A 21,455-nucleotide genomic window follows, 5' to 3' on the forward strand; every position below is an offset into this window, starting at 1 on the left:
TGGAGAAAAAGAGCGGCAAACCTGTATGATAAAGCACAACGGTTATACACCACATGGAAAACAATGTCAAGACCAAAGTATTTCATTAAACTGTTTTAGATAACACAATCTCCAGGTTTATTATCATTGAGACATCATGTCTGACAATATTCACCTAAATACACTGTATACGTCAACAAATAACCGCTGCCCCTGTAATGGCCGTTCTCTTGGCATTACTTGTACGCATTGGTTCAGAGCGGGCGGGTGCAGGCCGCAACTCAGCGTTGTCACGTTCCCCGTCTCTAGGGGGGAAGGTCACATGTCCGGATATCAGGCTGTGGGAGGAGCGATGATTGTGGGGGCGGGGCCGCAGGCGACGTGCGCGGGCTGTGTGTCGGTATGCGCCGCCGTGAACGCGCAGTCTGTGTTTTCACTGCACTAGGTCACGTGACAGAACGAGCTTGTCGCTGTCTTGTCGTCCGATCTCTGTCGGTACCGAATAATGTCTGTTGACCAAAGTGGCAGGTCACAACAGTAACGGCCGTATCACCGCGGGGAATGGAACGCAGTAACAGTTGAGATAGGGCCGAAGCCGTTTGACGACACGGCGTCTCGCAGGGGCCAAGTGCGCGCGGACTCCCCCGGTGATGGCCTCCGGGTGTCGGTGACCCGCCCGGGCGTCGGTAAGGGGGACTGCGGCCTGGGAGCTCAGGCACTTCACGGTACCCCGGGCGCAACGGCCCCCACTTCCTCGTCAGTCCAGACAGCCCGGGACTGCTGCTGGTGGAGGATGTCAGGCCGCCGCTGCGCCGGGGCCTCGGGCTCGGCTGCTTCCCACGGAGATATGGGGGGGAGCGGGGAGCCAGCCCGGGAGCTGTTTGAAGCCTGTAGGAACGGTGACGTGGAGCGGGTGAGGAAACTGGTGGCGGCCGACAACGTGAACAGCAGAGACTCAGCGGGCAGGAAATCCACACCGCTGCACTTCGCTGCAGGTAAGAGGCCGTAAATGTGGGCGACACGGCTGACACCCCGTGTTCTTCCCTACTCAGAGGGGTCTGGTGAGGACCGTTACACACGATCTACTCCCCCGTGGCGATTCTCCGTGCACACCTTGTATTCTGCTCAGCCAGATCTCCTCCCCGGATAGCTGAGTGACTCTGGCTGCAGCAGCGGCTCTTACGAGGGTGTAAATGAAGCCCGGCTTTCCCAGAATGCAGTGATCCAGTCCTGTCAGTGCGTTACAGGCAGACTCTCCATTCAGGACTAATACAGTTGGGTGACTTGCCCTATGCGGGTGATGTAATGCCAGCTTTGCTCTCTGGTCTCCCTTTCATCTTTTCTTATTTTTTTGACAGCAGGAACAGTGCAGCCTGCAGTACTATTCTTACATTAAAAAAAAAACATGGACAATGGAATATGTCAGGACTTGTTGGGATCCGTCAAAGCTGTCCTGGCGCAGTTACAAAGTGTCTTGTCCAGTTGCAGCAAATTAGTGGTCTATTTTTGTATAATTGAAAGTTAGACAATTTTCCAATATGCTCCTCACAATTTTCAAAATCTCTGCTTGTTGTTGTTCAGTAGGAATATTCATTTTTTACTTCCAGTGGATAAAAATTCTGCTCCTGGTCATGTGATGGACACACAGGTGCACAGCTCGTTACAGTATGTACTAGTCCTTGTTAATGCATTCGAATATCATCAAAAAGTTAATTTATTTCTGTTAGGGCCTGCTCACATCACCGTTCACTTCCGTTCCGGGGTTCCGTCGGGTGAACCCCGCAACGGAAGGTGAAACTGACAGCACAGCTTCCGTTTCAGTCACCATTGATCTCAATGGTGACGGAAACATCGCTAATGCTTTCCGTTCGTCCCCATTCCGTCTGGTTTCCGGTTTTCCGACGGAATCAATAGCGTAGTCGACTGCGTTATTGATTCCGTCGGAAAACCGGAAACCAGGCAGAATGGGGACGAACGGAAAGCATTAGCGATGTTTCCGTCACCATTGAGATCAATGGTGACTGAAACGGAAGCTGTGCTGTCAGTTTCACTTTCCGTTGCGGGGTTCACCCGACGGAACCCCGGAACGGAAGTGAACGGTGATGTGAGCAGGCCCTAATTCAATTCAAAAAGTGACTCATATATTCTATAGATTCATTACACAGAGTGATCTATTTCCAGCGTTTTTTTTCTTTTAACCCCTTCCCAGCGTAAACAACTTTCAGATTTTCATTTTCGTTTTTTCCTCCCACATTCCAGAAGCCATAACGTCTTTATTTTTCCGTCGATACAGTACTATGAGGGCTTGATTTTTGCGGGACGAGTTGTAGTTTTTTGTAGCACCATTTATGTTGCCGTATAATGTACTAGGAAACGGGGGGAAAAATTATTTGTGGGGTAGAAAAAGAAAATAAACAGCGATAACTCCATTGTTTTTTGTGCGCCGTTTTTATGGAATTCACTGTGCAATTAAAACAACATGTTAACTTTATTCTGTTGGTGAATACGATTACGGCGATACCAAATATGTATATATTTTTTTCTATATTTGACTACTTTTACAAGTAAAAACCTAAGTGTAAAAAAGAGAATTTATTTTACGTCGCCAAGTTCCGAGAGCCATAACTTTTTTTTTTTGCGGGATAAGCTGTAGTTTTTAATAATACAATTTTTGTGTAAATGTGACGGTTTCATCATTTTTTGTGGGAGATTAGGTGAGCAAAAAATAGACATTGTGGCGTTTATAATTATTTTTATTTTTTTTACGGCGTTCACCGTGCGGGTTAAATAATGATATTGTAATAGTTCAGACTTTTACGGACGCGGCGATACCAATTATGTTTATTTATTTACTATGCTCTAGGGGGAAAATGGGAAAAGGTTTTTTTTTTGAACTTTTAGGCTATGTTCACACAGAGTATTTTGCAGGCAGAATTTCTGCCTCAAAATTCCGTTTGGAAGTTTGAGGCAGATTTTCCTCTCCCTGCATGCGGATTTTCTTTGCATTTTTCGCCCGCGGCCATTGGGCGCTGCTGGCATAAAACGCTGCGAAATACGCTTTCTCTGCCTCCCATTGAAGTCAATGGGAGGTCTGAGGCGGAAACGCCCGAAGATAGGTCATGTCGGGCTCGTGGGAGAAAACCGCCCCCGCCTCCCATTGAAATCGACGGGAGGCATTTTCGGGCCGTTCTTGACAAGCTTTTTGTCACGGTTTCCGCATCAAAAAACTTGTCAAAAAACTCAGTGTGAACTTGGCCTCCACATATATATTATTATAACATATAAAAATTTTTATTTTTTATTTTTACACCAAAAACAACTTTATTTAACTCATTTCTACTTTTTTTATTAGTCCACCTAGGGGACTTCAATCAGCGATTGTTAGATCGCTTGCATGATATACTGCAATACATTAGTATTTATATATCGTGATTCTGACAGGCATCTATTAAAGAGGCTCTGTCACCACATAAGTGTCCTATGTCCTACATAAGCGGATGGGCGCTATAATGTAGGTGACAGTGATGCTTTTTATTTAATAAAACGATCTATTTTCACCACTTTATTAGCGATTTTAGATTTATGCTAATGAGTTGCTTAATGCCCAAGTGGGCTTGTTTTTACTTTAGACCAAGTGGGCGTTGTACAGGGGAGTGTATGACGCTGACCAATCAGCATCATGCACTCCTCTCCATTCATTTACTCAGCGCATAGGGATCCTTTTAGATCGCTATGTGCTGTCTTATACTAACACATTAATGATACTGAAGTGTTTAGACAGTTAATAGACATTCCACGGGATGTCTATTCACAATCTCTGCACTTCGTTACTGTTTTTGTGGTAGTTACAGCAGAGGAAGCGTGATCTCGCTGTAACCTGTCATTTACCGCGTAAACTCGCGAGATTACGCTTCCTCTGCTGTAACTACCACAGACAGAGTAACGAAGTGCAGAGATTGTGAATAGACATCCCGTGGAATGTCTATTCACTGTCTAAACACTTCAGCATCGTTAATGTGTTAGTATAAGACAGCACATAGCGAACTTAAAGGATCCCTATGTGCTGTCTAAATGAATGGAGAGGAGTGCATGATGCTGATTGGTCAGCGTCATGCACTCCCCTGTACAACGCCCACTTGGTCTAAAGTAAAAACACCCACTTGGGCATTAAGCAAATCATTAGCATAAATCTAAAATCGCTAATAAAGTGGTGAAAATAGATCGTTTTATTAAATAAAAAGCATTACTGTCACCTACATTATAGCGCCGATCACCTTATGTAGGAGACAGGGCACTTATAATGTGGTGACAGAGCCTCTTTAAGCCCTGCCAGAGGCAGGGCTTAATAGGTGTACAAAGGTGGCGGACCTGGGGGTCTTCATTAGGCCCCCAGGCAGCCATAGCAGGCAGCTCCCTCCCTCTCTCCAAAACAACTCCGATGTGGCGCTCACTATTAAGTGCCGCATCTGAGGGGTTAAACGGATGAGATCGATACTTATATCGATCTCACACGTTCGAGCAGGGACGCCCCCAGCCCTCAGCTACATCTAGTATCTGAGAGCAGGGAGATTTAATGGCTCCCTGCTTTGTCTATTTATTCTGATTCAGCGTCATGAAAAGGGGTATGCATCCGAATAAAGCCCATTAGTGGCCGCCGTGAAAAGGCGTATTGGCGGTCACTAACGGGTTAAAGGCTTAGGAAACCTTTGCAGGTATTTTGTGTTGATTATCTGATTAGAGTGTGACGCCATGAGTCTACAATCTTCAACTTTTATCCAATATTCTACTTTTCTGAGACACTAATGTTTGGGTTTTCATTAACTGTTAGACATAATCATCAACATTAAATTAAAATGCTGGAAATAGATCTCTCTGTGTGTAATGAATCTATATGATGAGTTTCCCTTTTTGACTTGAATTACTGAAATTAACTTTTTGATGATATTCTAATTAATTAAGGACTGGTATATCAGAGCCATGTTTTGTAACGAGCCATGCATCTGTGCCTCAATCACGTGACCATGGACAGGATTTTATCCACTGGAAGTAAGCAATAAATATTCCTACTGAATAACAACAAGCAGAGATCTTGCAAATTGTGAGGAATAAATAGAGCAGGTATATTTTAAAGTTGTATAGCTTAATTCTACCAAAAAATAACATTAATTTGCTGAATGTCGACAATCCCTTTAAGAATGGAAGCCATGCCGCTAATAAAAACAGAGCCTAAGGAATGACTGAATACAATTTTCTGATGACTGTAGAACAGATCTCACAAGATTCACTGCAGGTTTTCTGTCTCACTAAGAAGCTGTTCGCTCTGATTGGACAGCATAGACCACGCCTACTGAGGAGAGATGCGGTCTCCTCTTCTCTGTACCTTTACTCACAATTAGCATATTAGGCACCAAGCGGAGCAGGGGCCGTAAAGGGACAAGGGGGGGGGGGGATTACAGTGATGGAATCGAGAGGACTCCAGGAATAAGGGGAGGTATGTGGTTGCAAAAAAAAAAAAAGAAACTGGATTTTTTTTTTTTTTATGGGTCAAGATCGACAATTTTTGTTTTTAGATGCCTTTTGCTATTTTGTTGTTTTTTTAACTTCTGTATTGTCTGCCATTCTCTTTTCATTTAATCGTGTAGCATCATATCTCACTGTAGGGTACAGCACTTGGTCTGTAGAACCTCAGGGGGTCCAGGTGTTGTGGCTGGAGTATAGACCCTAAAATCAGTTTATTTTTTTTTATTTTTTCTGCTCTTGCCTAGTTTTATGTGCGGCCAACATATGGTAATGATTTGTAACAGAAAAACCATGCATTATCAATAGATGTAAACCGTGTTAACCTGGCATAATAGTAGATAGAGCCCATCCCGTCCACAAGTAGGGTGAGTCAGTTGTTCAGTATAAGGGTATGTGCATACGAGAAGTGGCTTTTACGTCTGAAAAGACAGACTGTTTTCAGGAGAAAACAGCTGCGTTGTTTCAGACGTAAAAGCTCCTCCTCGTATTATGCGAGGCGTCTTTGACACCCGTAATCTTGAGCTGCTCTTCATTGACTTCAATGAAGAACGGCTCAAATTACGTTGCAAAGAAGTGTCCTGCACTTCTTTGCCGAGGCAGTCAATTTACGCGTCGTCGTTTGACAGCTGTCAAACGACGACGCGTAAATGACAGGTCGTCGGCAAACCCTTTCAAATGAATGGGCAGATGTTTGCCGACGTATTGTAGCCCTATTTTCAGGTTTAAAATGAGGCATAATACGCCTCGTTTACGTCTGAAAATAGGTCGTGTGAACCCAGCCTTAGGTCGTGTGAACCCAGGAAGGTACACAGCAAATCCACCCTGGTGGCCACAGGGGATTCCAGGCGAAAAACTGCACCACATTGTGGTGCAGTTTTTTGCCTGGCATGTCCGCTGTGGAAAACTGCAGCATTTAGCCGGCCTGCTGGAATGACGTATCATCCAGGGAGACTGCTGCAGCCTGTGATTGGCTGCAGCGGCAGTCACATCAGATGAAACGTCATCCCGGGAGGCCGGTCTGCAGAACATCAGATGTAAGTAAAAGTTTTTTTAAAGTTGCGATATTTTGCGATGTAATCGGTGCGATTCCGCCACAAAAGTCGTAACACTTGGCTGTTTGTTGCGGGTTTTAGATCCCCTTTGAATTCTATGGTCAATTACTGTGCGGAATCTCTGCATATCACTTACGCAGCGAGTGGATGAGATTTATTGAAACTTCATCCTCTGCTACTGTATTGCGAAATGCGTTGCAGAAAATCCGCAGTATTTACGCCACATGTGGGCTAGCACTTACAGCTCGGCATGAGAGTTGTATCTTTAGCACCAAACACGAGAATCTCCCCCCTGCCTTATAGAAGATCTGTTACTAGGTTATTAATGCACTACCTCCTAACTAATAGGCGCTAAGATGCTGATCACTACAGTAGGCCATCACGATGTGATCGGTTGGGGTCTGACTCCCGGCACCTGAGCTGATCAGCTGTTTTGAATTGGCCCCTTCATTTCCTTGACTGCTTACCCTTTGAATCGCCGACACAGTTGTAGCCGGCAGTTCACAGTATTACAGCCTTCTCCCATTCATTTTAATGGAAGAAGACTACTGTGAACCGCCGCTACAGGTGTATCGGCGATTCACAGGGTAAGCAGTAAAGGATATACAGAAGAAGCAGCGTTCCTATGAGCGTTGTGGCCCCTTCAAAACAGTTGATCGGCGGGGGTGCCAGGAGTCGGACCCTGTCAGATTACACATTGATGGCCTATCCTGAGGATAGGCCATCAATTTTTGGGGACTCTACAACCCCTTTAAGTTTTTTTTGCTGTATTTACATAAGACCGGACAAACCTTTTAAGGCCTTATTCACACGAACGTGATTTTCACATGCGTCGCACGGACCTATGTTACTGAATGGGGCCGTTCAGACTGGCAGTGAATTTCACGCAGCGTATGAGCGCTGCGTGAAACTCATGACATGTCCTATATTTGGCCGTGTTTGGCGCAGCACGCACCCATTGATGTCAATGGGTGCGCGCAAATCACGCTCGGCACATGGAAGCACTTCCGGGTGCCGCGCGTGATGCACGCTACTGTAGTAAAAGAAATGAATGAAAACAGAAAAGCACCATGTGCTTTTCTCTTTGTAAACATAAAACCAGAGTGTCATCATGATGCCGACTGCGCGAAAATCACGCAACCGCGCACCATATGCTGATGATACACGGACCTTTTGCGCGCGTAAAACGCAGCATTTTTCGCGCCCGCAAAATGGGCATGTCCGTGTGAATAAGGCCTAAAACATAACTAAGAGAAAAAAAATGATGCAGCGATTGGGAGATTGTAGAGGCCGTAGTTCTGGGCAAATATTCACTTACCTGAATCCACTGTTAGGCCCCATGCACACGACCGTGCCCGCGATTGCGGCACGGCCGGCCGCTGACTGACAGCCGCATTTTCGGGCCGTGCTCCCATACAAAGTATGGGAGCACGGCCCGCAAAATGCGAAAGAACGGACATGTTCCATAATTCCCGGAACATTTCCACGGCACTGACACCCTTCCGTAGTGCTACGGAAAGGTGTCAGTGTTCAATGAAAGTGAATGGCTCAGTTTTTGCGGACCGCGGTTGCGGTCCGCAAAAACTGAGGTTTTTTGCTGTCGTGTGCATGGGGCCTTAGTGTTTTCTGCCTCCTGAGCACTGCTGTTATTGCTAGTCTGCACAGGGATCACTTACTCTGTAGGGCAGTGCAAAGCTTTTATTTGGGCAGAACAATGTAAATGTGGAAGAGAAGTCCTGTTGTGCAATAGTGCCACACGATGTACCTTGGCTGAATCCCACGATTTTGGCGTGATTAGCCGATTATCTAATGTGTATGGTTGCGTCCCAACTACCCCCCTTCCCCTGATGACATTTTTTTGTGGGAAGAAGGGTTGGCATGTTTACTTTTGTTCATTAGTAGATGGCATCTTGAATAAAACAATGTATTTGTGAAGTTACACAACTTTTATGTACATTATAATTCAAATATTTGTAAAAGGTTAATATATTATCCCCCTCCCCCTTTTAAATGTTATGTTTCTTTTGTCTCCAAGGATTTGGACGGAAGGATGTTGTAGAGTATTTACTGCAGGGTGGTGCCAATGTCCATGCCCGTGATGATGGTGGGCTTATTTCTCTCCACAACGCCTGTTCTTTTGGGCATGCTGAAGTTGTCAATCTCCTACTGAGACATGGCGCTGATCCTAATGCCCGGGACAATTGGAATTATACCCCTCTCCATGAAGCAGCTATTAAGGGCAAAATAGATGTCTGCATAGGTATGTTGGTCTATGAAACCGCAGAGTAAATGGGTATAAGTTGTTTAGAAAGGGAGTTGTTAACTGTTTTGTATTATGATTTTATTTCAGCTCTCCTGTTTTACAATGTACATGTTAAGGCCTCATGCACACGACCGTATTTTTTCACACCCGTAAATACTGGCGTAAATACGGGTCCGGTGTCACACGTATTCCACCCGTTTTGCACCAGTATTTACGAACCCGTGCCCGTAAATATGGGTCCGGTGTCACACGTATTCTACCCGTATTTACGAGCACGTTTTTGGCGGCAAAATAGCACTGCACTAATCGGCAGCCCCTTCTCTCTATCAGTGCAGGATAGAGAGAAGGGACAGCCTTTTCTGTAATAAAAGTTAAAGAAATTCATACTTACCCGGCCGTTGTCTTGGTGACGCGTCCCTCTCTTCACATCCAGCCCGACATCCCTGGATGACGCGGCAGTCCATGTGACCGCTGCAGCCTGTGATTGACCTGTGATTGGCTGCAGCGGTCACATGGCCTGAAACGTCATCCAGGACGTCGGGCCGGATGTCGAGAGGGACGCGTCACCAAGGCAACGGGCGGGAGACCGGACTGGAGGAAGCAGGAAGTTGTCGGTAAGTATGAACGTCTTTTATTTTTATTTTTTACAGGTTTATACTGATCGGTAGTCACTGTCCAGGGTGCTGAAAGAGTTACTGCCGATCAGGTAACTCTTTCAGCTCCCTGGACAGTGACTATTTACTGACGTCGCTTAGCAACGCTGCCGTAATGACGGGTGCACACATGTAGCCACCCGTCATTACGAGAGCTCCATAGACTTCTATGGACTGTCCGTGCCGTTATTACGGCCTGAAATAGGACATGTTCTATCTTTTTCAACGGCACGGGCACCTTCCCGTGAGAAAACGGGAAGGCACCCGTCGCCAATAGAAGTCTATGAGCCCGTTATTACGGGTCGTAATTACGACCCGTAATAACGGGAGTTTTTACGGTCGTGTGCATGAGGCCTAAGGCCTGTTCACATCACCGTTCGTTTCCGCTGAGGGGTTCCGTCTGAGGTTTTCTGTCAGGTTAACCCCTCAGCGGAAAGTCAAACGGAAACCTTCGCTTCCATTTCCCTCACCATTAAACTCAATGGTGCCAGAAACCTAGCTAATGGTTTCCGTCTGTCAACAGTGTGAAAGGGTTCCGTTGTTTTGGACGGATTCAATAGTGCAGTCGACTGCGCTATACCGTCAAAGCAACGTAACCCTGTCACAACGGCGACAGATGGAAACCATTAGCTAGGTTTCTGTCACCATTGAGTTAAATGGTGAGGGAAACGGAAGCGAAGATTTCCGTTTGACTTTCTGCTGAGGGGTTAACCTGATGGAAACCTCCAACGGAACCCCTCAGCGGAAACTAACGGTGATGTGAACACATCCTTAGGCTATGTTCACACTAACGTTGTCTCCCGTTTAGGTCTGCTCCTTCAGGAAGAGATGACCGAAAATCCAAACGGAAAGCATCGCTTTCGTTTGGATTACCTTTGATTTCAATGGTAATTCTTTTATTTCAGCTGGATTCCGTTTGCCTCCGTTCGCTAGGTTTAAGTTTTTTTTCACGGAAGCAAAAGTGCTGCAGACTAAAATCTAGGGTAATTCAAACGGGAGTGATACTTTCCGTTTGTATATTTGGTAATCTCTTCCTCTGACGGAAGAGACCTAAACGGGAGACCGCAGCAGTGTGAACTTAGCCTTCTAAACCAATACAAACTTGAAGTCTTTAGTTGTAGTCATTTATATATTCTGCAGCAATTTCCAAAAACATCATTTTATTTTAATTTTTTTTTAATCGATAAATCTAGACATACATGTACTATTATTTTAACTTTCCCTCACCCCTCCAGTAAATATGATCATAATGGGTTCCAGCTGGTGGAGGGCACTCGATTGAAAAATGTTTTTACTTTTTGGCCATGAAAGTTTATTAAGATTATACAGTTATATATATATATATATTGTACAGTTCTCCTTTTCATCTATTATGACCATATTAAAGATATTTCTTCTATTTTGTTTCCATAGTGCTGCTTCAGCATGGAGCAGATCCAACCATCCGCAATACAGACAGCAGGACCGCTTTGGATTTATCGGATCCATCATCAAAAGCAGTGCTGACAGGTAATGGTTTAAAGTGGTTTGTTTCTCTGTGTCTTAAGGCCCCATGCACCCGACAGTAAAAAATCTCCGTAATTGCGGACTGCAATACAGTCCACAATTATGGACCCGTTCAGTTCTATTGGCCGCGGACACCTTTGCGTATCGCTACAGAAGGGTGTCCGTACCGGAGAACTGTGCCGTAAATTATGGAGCATGTCCCGCTTTTTGTATTTTCGGGTCCGTGCTCCCCTTTGTATGGGAGAACGGACCGAAAATGTGGCAGTCGGCTGCCGGCCGTGTCCACAATCGCCGGCCGTTATTACGGGCACGGCCGTGTGCATGAGACCTTAATTCAGTGCGTCTCTTCTGACATTCAGTCTTGCCAGTCAGAGTTAATTTGTAAGTGTATGTTGCATTTATTGTACTTTTAAATGTTTTCGTTGAATGCTCCTATAATTATTTTGGTGACAGCATCACATTGTTACATTTTCTGTAATAAAAATGTTTTAATGCAGTTTGACTATTGTGGCTAAAGTTGCAGCATGTGGCGCTCCTGCCAGGCAGAAGTCACAGCAACTATTGCCTTAGGAAATGATCAAACCAGTTTGTTTTTCAGCTTCTCATGTCACTTCTTGTGGAAAGTCTTCCACATAAAGAAAGGTTTATACAATTATAAAGTTACAGTGTCCTGTATTATAGTCCTTCTTGTTTATAACCTCTCATCATGTCTTTCTATTTTTTTGTAATGCTCTTTTGTTATGATTTTATCTTTCAGGGGAATACAAGAAGGACGAGCTGTTGGAAAGTGCTCGGTATGTAGTACTCCATGTTGTAATACGAAATAGATTTGTTCCATCAGGACTACCCCTTTCCATTTGCCCTATTAGGGCATATGATGTCATGGAGGAAGTTGTCCGTCCCCCCTTCCTTGCTCGGGACCTCACTCTATGAACCAGAGTGGAGAGCTGCGAGGAAGCAACGGCTCTCGTTCCAGCAGACACAGGCCGAATATGTATCACATGGGCAGCCATTCATCTGACATTCACTACACGGGAAATGATGAAGTGACAGCAACTTACCCCGGCAAAATTTGCCGGGGGTCTCGGGATCGCCACACCGGCTCCCATATTACAGGGGTTGTCTGTAATGAGACAACCCTTTTATTATTGCACTGAATCTTTATTATTTTTTAACCTTTTTCCTAAATCTTTATTTTTGCAGAAGTGGAAATGAGGAGAAAATGATGGCTCTGCTAACACCCCTTAATGTCAATTCTCATGCCAGTGATGGAAGAAAGGTAATAGGTTATACATTACATTATTATTGATGTCTTGTTAATCTATCAGTAGTGATGAGTGACTCTTACACTTTTATAATCTGTGGATGTTTTAGCTTCATACTTGGAACCATTTCAACCTCTTATATATATCACATGCAGCTTAATCTTTCAGACTGTATTCACACAGCTGTTTTTTCAGTCCATATAGAATCTGTATTTTTTTTATTTTATTTTTTTATTTGCAAAAATCAGGAGTTGATCCCATCAAAGTAGAAAAACCTTAACTCAGCAGAAAATGTGCAGCTCCTACACACAGACAGCCATGAGAATACAGCCTGAAGCAAACGCCTAAATTCTTTACAATTAACGTTTGGAACTCAAGCAAATAATGATTCTTACATTTCAGACAAGGGCAAGAATTTCCTTCAGAATTCTTAGGCCACATTCGTACGCAGTGGAAAAATCCTCCAAAAATACGTCTGTGTAACATTCCGATTTTTCTGCAGAATTTGTTATGGATTTTACCCTTCAACATTGAAAAGAGTGAAATCTTCAGGGCAAATATACAACACAAATTGACATGCTGACAATTTCTACATTTGCTCCGCAGGTCATTTTCCACGCTGAAATTTTCTGCAACGTGTGGATGAGATTTGTCAAACTCTCATTGACTTTGCAGCTACTGTAATATGCTGCAGAGTTTCCGCCCGCAAATCCGGATGGAAATGTAATGTAATAAATTTTTATTTAACTGGCAGCATGGTAAATTAAGAAAGGAAAAAAAACAAACAGAGGAATTTTTCTTGTAGTTCTTGATGTATTGGACCATGTTTTATAGAACTGAACAGGCTTAGGAGTTGTCACTTGACGAAGACATGTATTCTCAATTTGCAACAAGCCTGTGGGAGTTGAACTAGATTAAGGGCCTGTTCACATCACCGTTCATTTCCGTTCCGGGGTTCCGTCGGAGGGTTCCGTCGGGTGAACCCTGCAACGGAAAGTGAAACTGACAGCACAGCTTCCATTTCAGTCACCATTGATCTCAATGGTGACGGAAACATCGCTAATGCTTTCCGTTCGTCCCCATTCCAGGCCATAACACCTAACAGTCACACCTAAGCCATGTGCTGTTGGAGAGGTGTATGTGTCAGGGGAACAACCCCTATAAGTCTTTGGTTGAGTGCATAGAAAGAAGAAATCACACAATAAATGTTTGGAAATTAATACCAAGTATAATTGCATTCTATGTATGTATGTGTATGTATGTATGTGTGTGTGTGTATATATATATATAACATGTAATTTTATTAATTTTTTTACCCACAGTCAACACCACTTCACTTATCTGCGGGCTATAACCGTGTCAAAATCGTACAGTTGTTACTTCAACAAGGAGCAGATGTACATGCCAAGGATAAAGGGTACGGCCACACATTACTAATTATTAATGAGTTCTTCTCTAAGCACAATAGTAATCCAGTTTTCTCCTGGGATTTGTATTCGACGTTTGGATTGTATAATCGACCCCTTTTTTTAAATTCTAATCTAATTCTATTTCTGTGATGGCACTATGTTAGTATTGCATACATGTGACACTAGACCAATCTTTGATTTGGATCCCGGTTTATTTCCATAGTCTTTGCATTGATGCAGCTTTTACGCAGGGCGCCTTTGATGTAGATATTGCACATATAAATATAAGTTAGCTGATAGTAAACAGGTGTTAATAATTTCTAAATCTCTTTTCAGTTTACATGTAATGAATTGCAGTCTAATATGTGATGTCTAAAGACATCTCAATATGGAGATCTCTTACTTACCATTGGGACATTGGGAAGCTGCAAGTAGGAGGCCCCAATGGCTTTTAGAGCAGGCACTTTTATCACCTATTGGTTTGATTGAAAAATGTGCCCTTTTTGTTATGCCCTGTATTACTTGCCAGTTATTATGGCAAAAAGTTGTCTGAATACAGGATACTGTGGAAAGGAATTTATTGCTAAAGATGTTTGAGAAATTACAGTCTAGACTAGAAGTTTTCTTGGCAGATCCTTTAGTATTTGAACATTTTTCTTTTTATTCTCATGGGTAAGATTCCCACATTTAACCAGTGATGATACTTTTCCTTTTATGCAGTGTTGTTGCATCTGAAAACGGCCTTTTCCAGAGACGTAATCTGTTATCCGATACTTAGTTTAACTTATGCAGTTAGTGGACTTAAAGAGGCTCTGTCACCAGATTTTGCAACCCCTATCTGCTATTGCAGCAGATCGACGCTGCAATGTAGATTACAGTAACGTTTTTATTTTTTAAAAACGAGCATTTTTGGCCAAGTTATGACCATTTTCGTATTTATGCAAATGAGGCTTGCAAAAGTACAACTGGGCGTGTTGAAAAGTAAAAGTACAACTGGGCGTGTATTATGTGCGTACATTGGGGCGAGTTTACTACTTTTACTAGCTGGGCGTTCTGATGAGAAGTATCATCCACTTCTCTTCAGAACGCCCAGCTTCTGCCAGATCACGCTGTGACGTCACTCACAGGTCCTGCATCGTGTCAGACGAGCGAGGACACATCGGCACCAGAGGCTACAGATGATTCTGCAGCAGCATCAGCGTTTGCAGGTAAGTCGATGTAGCTACTTACCTGCAAACGCTGATGCATCTGCAGAATCAACTGAAGCCTCTGGTGCCGATATCCTCGCTCGTCTGACAAAATAAAAACGTTACTGTAATCTACATTGCAGCGCCGATCTGCTGCAATAGCAGATAGGGGTTGCAAAATCTGGTGAGTGTAATTTAACATTCAGTTGGTAAGGGTTCTACCCCTCTTCCCGCCTCAGTGGAGGTACTAATTAGAGCGGTTAGTGACCTAAAGTGTGTCATGGATTCTGCACCTTCCACTTCCATTTCTTTCCTTCAGCCTCAACGTTCTCAGGCTATTTTTCCAACCCATTCGAAACTAGAGGGTGTTGTCTTTAAGGAATGGAAGCTCTTGGACAAGGAGTTTTCCCACTCCAGCCGTCTGCATGTTTTCTACCCTTTTCAAGAGGGCAAGTCTTCTGCGTGGATGCGGACTCCGGTGGTAGATCCTCCGGTTCCTCACTTTGCCATGGCTACGACCTTGCCGATGGCAGATTCCACTTCCTTTAGGATCGCCGCATCTAATCCTTCGCTAAAACTACTATTGAGGCCCCTGGCTATGCCCTTTGTTCAGTTTTTGCATCTAACTGGGTTAGAACCAACATCTTGCACATTTCGGTTATCTGTGCTGGGTTTCACCTTTTTTTTTTTTTTTAATTGCCCAGCCCTAGGCAACAGTCATAAAGGGAAGTTGATTTTCGATGTCTTCTGTGTAAGGGCTGTTTGTTTGTTTACATCTGCATCGGGGTTACGTCAGACCTTTCCATCAGGGTAAGGGCCTGTTCACATCACCGTTTGTGTTCTGTCGGAGGTTTCCGTCGGGTGAACCCCGCAACGGAAAGTCAAACTGAAACTACAGCTTCCGTTTCAGTCACCATTGATATCAATGGTGACGGAAACATCGCTAATGGTTTACGTTCGTCACCATTCTGGCAGGTTTCCGTTTTAACGACGGATTCAATAGCGGAGTCGACCGCACTATTGATTCCGTCGGAAAAACGGAAATCTGCCGGAATGGTGACGAACGGAAAACATTAGCAATGTCACCATTGATATCAGTTGTGACTGAAACGGAAGCTGTGGTTTCAGTTTGACGTTCCGTTGCGGGGTTCACCCGACGGAACCCTGGAACGGAAAGCCAACGCTGATGTGAACAGGCCCTAACCCTCAAACTGAAACCAAAGAGAAACCGTAGGTTTCCGTTTGCATTACCATTGATTTCAATGGTAATTCTTCCGTTTCTAATGGTTTCCGTTTGTCTCCATACCAGGTGAGTTTTTTTTGCGGAATAAATAGTGTAGTTGACTGCGTGCTATTCCACCAAGAAACCGGAAACCTTACGGAACTGAGACAAACGGAAACCGTTAGCAACGGAATAATTACCATTGAAATCAATGGTAATGCAAACGGAAAGCTATGGTTTCTCTTTGGTTTCAGTTTGTGGGTTCTACTGACGGAAAGGTCTGACGGAACCCCAACGCAGATGTGAACAAAGCCTAAGATGCGCTGAGTGATCCAGCTAATACTAGTAATTGTTCACATTGTAATTCCAATGTATTGTATCCATTGTCATTTTTTTATCGACTAAAGTTTTTTTTTTTTTCGTTTTTTTTTAAAGAAACTTTAATTGCGCGTGGTTTCACGGTCTGCTTAATATCACCAAATTGCATCATTATTCTTTAGCTCAATCCTTGCTTGACTTCTATGAAGAGTTAACAAAATTCTGCCATTCTGTATGTTGTGGACTCCGATTGCTTGTTTTGTTTTTTTGCACATATCTAAAGACTAGGAATCGTGTGTGTGTGTGTGTGTGTGTGTGTGTGTGTGTGTGTATAAAAAATTATATTTCGTATTTTACTGACTATAGGATGCACCCATAAATTGTAGCATGATAGGGGAGAAAAAAAAGGTTTTGCCTTTTAACTGTAAATTTCCTGGGTAATATTGAGACAATAGGGTACCACAGTGCCCCAACACTATGCCAGCCACAGTGCCCCATTCTCGTCAGAGGTGTGGAGTGGCAGGGGTTAATGGTGTTATCTTCTTGCTGCTCTACATAGGACAGGAGGGGGCGAGGCTAGAAGGTCCTTTCAGATCAGGACATGCACGGATTTGCTGTGCTGTATTTACTAATGTCTGTTATTTACTCACTGAACAGTCAGATTTGACATAAGTCTGTGTGAGATGTGACTGTTCAGTGAGAAGATAACAGATCTTTTACACACCGCACAGGACCTGCTGCTTCCATTACGCTGCACTGCAAGGACCTTTTGAAGCTCGGGAGCTCAGTCTCCTGCTCCTGGCATCTGTTTGCCTTTAGGAGATCAGATGCAGCAGAAGATTACAGCTCACATTGTAAGATAGAAACTGCGTCTTATAGTTCCAAATATATGGTGTCTGTATGTGTATATAATATATATTCTCTGAAAGCCTGAGAATAGCAACGTTTTTATAGACAACTTGGGCACGAAGATAATACGTAACGATACTCGCTCTGCATTGTTTAATCTACCATAAAGCTAATATAAATATGTATGTTTTTTTTTCTTGTAGTATATTGAGACAATTCCTTATTTTCCTTTTGGTTTATAGGGATTTGGTGCCACTTCACAATGCTTGTTCGTACGGCCACTACGAAGTGACAGAACTTCTTGTAAAGGTAATGATTCCATTTGGTTCACTTAACAGAATGTTGAATGTTTAAATAATACCTTTTAAAAAAATAATTGTTCCACTGTAAGGATGTCAAAACGGTTGCCGGACATTAGAAAAAATTGTCTCCTTTTTTCTCCCAGAAACAGCATCACTATTAAATCATGCGCTATATCCAGTATTGCAGCTCAACCCTATTCTCTTATATGAAGCCTCGATACCAACCAGAACCTATAGACTAGAGTGATGCTAATTCAGGATGGCTGATCAGATATTCAAATATTCACGTGCACTATTGTGTAATAGTTTCTGATTCGTATCATTGTGGGACACAACAGTATGGAGTACAGGTCCCTGTCACTAGGAGGCTGACACTAGGCATAAAAAAAAAGTATTGGCTACAATGCAGGCTATACTCCAGGCACTAGGCTAATTCGTGTCCGCTCAGTGTCCATAAGTAGCAGACACAGCTTGATAGGCAGGTCTTCTGCATTTTATTTTAGTTAAAAAAAATTATAATTCTCTCCACCTCTACAGGAGGTGATGGAAAGAAGGGTCTATTTCTCGTTCTCCCTTTCCCCATTCACATCAGGTTTGTCATCAGCCGTGGGCGCCACGCTAGTGCGAGGTTACCGAATGGGTGTTATTAGCGTCTACTGGTCTTCTAAGTATTCCATCCGCAGTCCAACCACCTATTCCTCACCTTCCCCACAGTTCTTATTCAATGGCACATTGTCTGTCCGTTTGGCTCAAGCCCTGGGCCACAGACGCTGCTTCCAGGTATGCTCTCACTAGCCTACTTTTCTCTGGATGTAGACTCTTTGGAAAAAGTTTGGAATCATGGCTGAAGCAATTGGGGTTAAGAGTTCTCTTCTTATGCAGAATCGTCCTCGCTGTCCACCACAATCCAGGCGACCACAAAGGTTTCGCTCTTTTTAGTAGTTTTGCATACTTGAGCAGAGAAGAAACCTCATTGTCCTTAAAAATGCCAGAAGAACATATTTTAAACTAAAGCTCTCTTGGCAACCTCACCCTTGGAATTCCAGACCTTCCTCTAGCAAAGCTACCTAGTACGAAGGTTTGCCCCCCCCCACTCGAGTCATCCTCTCGAGTACGGTGACTGCTCCTCTCCTTTCAAGAGGGGTCTGGCTTGCCCGTTTGAACGATGCCTGGCTTTCAGAGGTTGTGTTGGGGTTCAAAATATAATTTTTTTTATTTTATTTTTATTTTTTCCCTCTACATCACCTTGCTCCCCTCCTTACGTGTCACCTCATTTTCCCCCCAGCCTTCTCTTCTTTGCACGTGCCAGTTATCGCCACTTGTTGCAAACTGAGAGGGACAAAATCCTTGAACTGAGATACCTTGGTTTATCACTCTGCGCGCCTAGGCCAAGATGTCAGCATGGTTCAATGTTGCGTGTCCCAGAGGTTGGGAGAACCACAACAAACGGGAATGACAGCAAGAGGTGCGTGGAGGCGAACCTCTGCATGGACGGATCATCCAATTGTAAGAGTTGTGCGTAGTGATCCATTCTATACTGCAAGTGAAATTGGACATCATGTCCCAAGCCTAGGGTGGCAACAAACCATTAGAACACGTTTGAACGACATTGGGCTACAAGCCAGACCTCCAGCTACAGGTGTTCCGCTGTCTGCAAGCCGCTGCTCTCAAAGGCTGAACAGCAAGATGGAAATGGAGGCTGGAATGGAGGTTTCGCCTCTTCAGCGATGAATCCCGCTTTTGTCTCGGAAGCAATTCTAGCCGGAGATTGGTCTGGAGACCGCGTGGGCAATGACATGAAGTGGCCTTCACAAGGCAACGTCACACCGGTCCTACTTCCGGGATTATGGTGTGATGTACGGTAGCCGAACCACCCTAGTCTTCATTTCAGGTACACTAACAGCTCGGCGTTTACATTGATTTGATCATGAGACCAGTGATACAGCTGTTTCTACAAAGTGTCCCAGAAGCCATTTTTCAACAGGACAATGCCAGGCCGCAGGTTGCTCGTGCTACTGTGAGCAGCCTTCGTGGCCTTAACGTGCTACCATGGCCTGCAGCGTCTCCGGACTTCAAACACATTTGGGACGTCATTGGTCGGCAATTGCAAAGAGTGTTGCCAGCAGACCATCTTTATTTGCGTGCCCAAGTACATTCAGTGTGGCATAACGTTCATCAGACAACCATTAATAACCTCATTGATCACATGCCAAGGCGTATTAGTGCGTGTATTTCTGTGTGTGGCACTCCTACTCTATACTGAATAAATCAAGATGTTTGGAATATTTTGTTTCCTAATTTTTTATCATTTACATCTAATTTTCACAATTCCAAAAGCTTTTTTGATAGGTGTTGCAGTTTCAATGTTGAGTAGTGTTACCTGATCTCTTTATGCCTTGACCTCCTCAGATGCCATTTTAGGCCGCCAGATACTGCAGGCAGCTTTGTACTAGGCTGGTTTCATGGCAGCTCTTACTCTTTTTGATATGAATGATGGTAACAATAGGTAGATTTTTGTTCTTGCTGTGAAATCCTTTTCTCGTTTTGGATTTTTTGGGGGACATATATCCCGCTTTCTCTTTGTGGTTCTTCCTGGACTTTCTGGTCATTTGCTTCAATTTTCTCTCTGGATCTATTTTTTTTTGATGCCTTTCTACTGGGGCTCTTCTTCTCTTCCAAGAAGGGGTGTGTATAGCCTGCATAGGAGGAGCCAACGGTTTTGTTTTAACAGGGTGCAAAATCCTGGTGTGAACCGAGAACAATACATAATGTCAGAGCAAAATGTGTCCATAGCCTTAAAGGCCCCTTTACACGTAACAATGACAGGTTGGGATGCTCAAGCAATGATTGAGTTTTTGATGCCATTTCGCGTTTGTATATATTCTGCCATTTTCAATGAGGCAAGTCTGCAGCATTGTAAATCTAGGATGAGCAGAACTGCTAACAATAAATTATTTGTATACAAAATCAATTTTGATCAACTATAAATAACATTTTTATCTGCACTTGGCAATAGTTGGTAGGATTTGTTTGTGTCTGAGCATATCTAACCTTTACTGTCTAGTCTATGTGTAAACAGGCCATTATGTTTTTTTTTGTTTTATTTTTAACATGGTGTGGGTGTTTTCTGCCATTCGTTTTCACATTGCAAAGGGTGAAAGTGCGTGGCAAATCCCTGACATAACAGGCATGAAAAATCTGTAACATGCCCGTCAATCCACTACGTGTGAATGGCTATTCACTTGCAGTGTACTGTAAATTTTGGTTCAGGATGTTGGTGTGGAATCCACACTTAATATTTGCAACCTTTGATCATACCCTTAGAACAGGAGTCAGCAACCTGAGGCAGCAGTGCCACGTCCGGCACGTGGGGCATGGTTTGCTGGCACACTTCCTTCTCCTAGTGTCCAGCACCGTTGTGTGCTTTGCGGCACTGAACACAGGGAGAGAGCGGCGCTTCATTATGCTGTTGGTGGCGCTGATTGGTGAGAGCAGGGCTTCATTGTGTTTGTCGCTGCTGAACAATTGGCAAACACACAATGCAGTGCTGCTGTCTCCTGGTGTTCAGCGTCGCCAAGAGCATAGTGAAGCGCCGCAAGGACTGACTGCTCTGTAAAATAAAGTTGGCAGCTCTCTCTCCCGGGGGCCAAGCCGCTATAACTCTTGCAGATCGTGTAGGGTATATTAATCGCAGCCCGTTGAATCTTTTGTGCAAATCATCTTTGAATAAGGCATGTGTCAGTCCCTTAGGCACGGTTCACCCCGACGTTCAGAGCCTGCATTGGCCTTAGATATTTTGGATAGCATAAATACTGCCGTCTTCAGCGCTATTCTTGCTGTCAAAAATTCCAGAACTCTTAACGAACCCCATTAAAGTTATTAGGGCTCGTCAGGATCAATTCTAAAACCGCTTTAGCACAGCTTCATTGC

General features: G+C 43.9%; 1 protein-coding gene across 1 annotated transcript in view; it reads left to right on the forward strand.

Moving 5' to 3' along the window:
* The first annotated feature begins 527 nt into the window (after window positions 1-527).
* Window positions 528-21,455, forward strand: part of TNKS2 (tankyrase 2) — a 53,481-nt gene continuing 32,553 nt past the window's right edge. Inside the window, exons 1-7 of the mRNA XM_075841410.1 lie at window positions 528-974; window positions 8,587-8,811; window positions 10,881-10,976; window positions 11,731-11,767; window positions 12,177-12,252; window positions 13,561-13,655; window positions 17,466-17,532. Of these exons, the coding sequence (XP_075697525.1) occupies window positions 773-974; window positions 8,587-8,811; window positions 10,881-10,976; window positions 11,731-11,767; window positions 12,177-12,252; window positions 13,561-13,655; window positions 17,466-17,532 (798 nt within the window). The 5' untranslated portion in view covers window positions 528-772. The remainder of the gene's footprint in view (window positions 975-8,586; window positions 8,812-10,880; window positions 10,977-11,730; window positions 11,768-12,176; window positions 12,253-13,560; window positions 13,656-17,465; window positions 17,533-21,455) is intronic.

This window comes from Rhinoderma darwinii, chromosome 11 (assembly GCF_050947455.1).
Source record: "Rhinoderma darwinii isolate aRhiDar2 chromosome 11, aRhiDar2.hap1, whole genome shotgun sequence".
Classification (NCBI taxonomy): domain Eukaryota; kingdom Metazoa; phylum Chordata; class Amphibia; order Anura; family Rhinodermatidae; genus Rhinoderma; species Rhinoderma darwinii.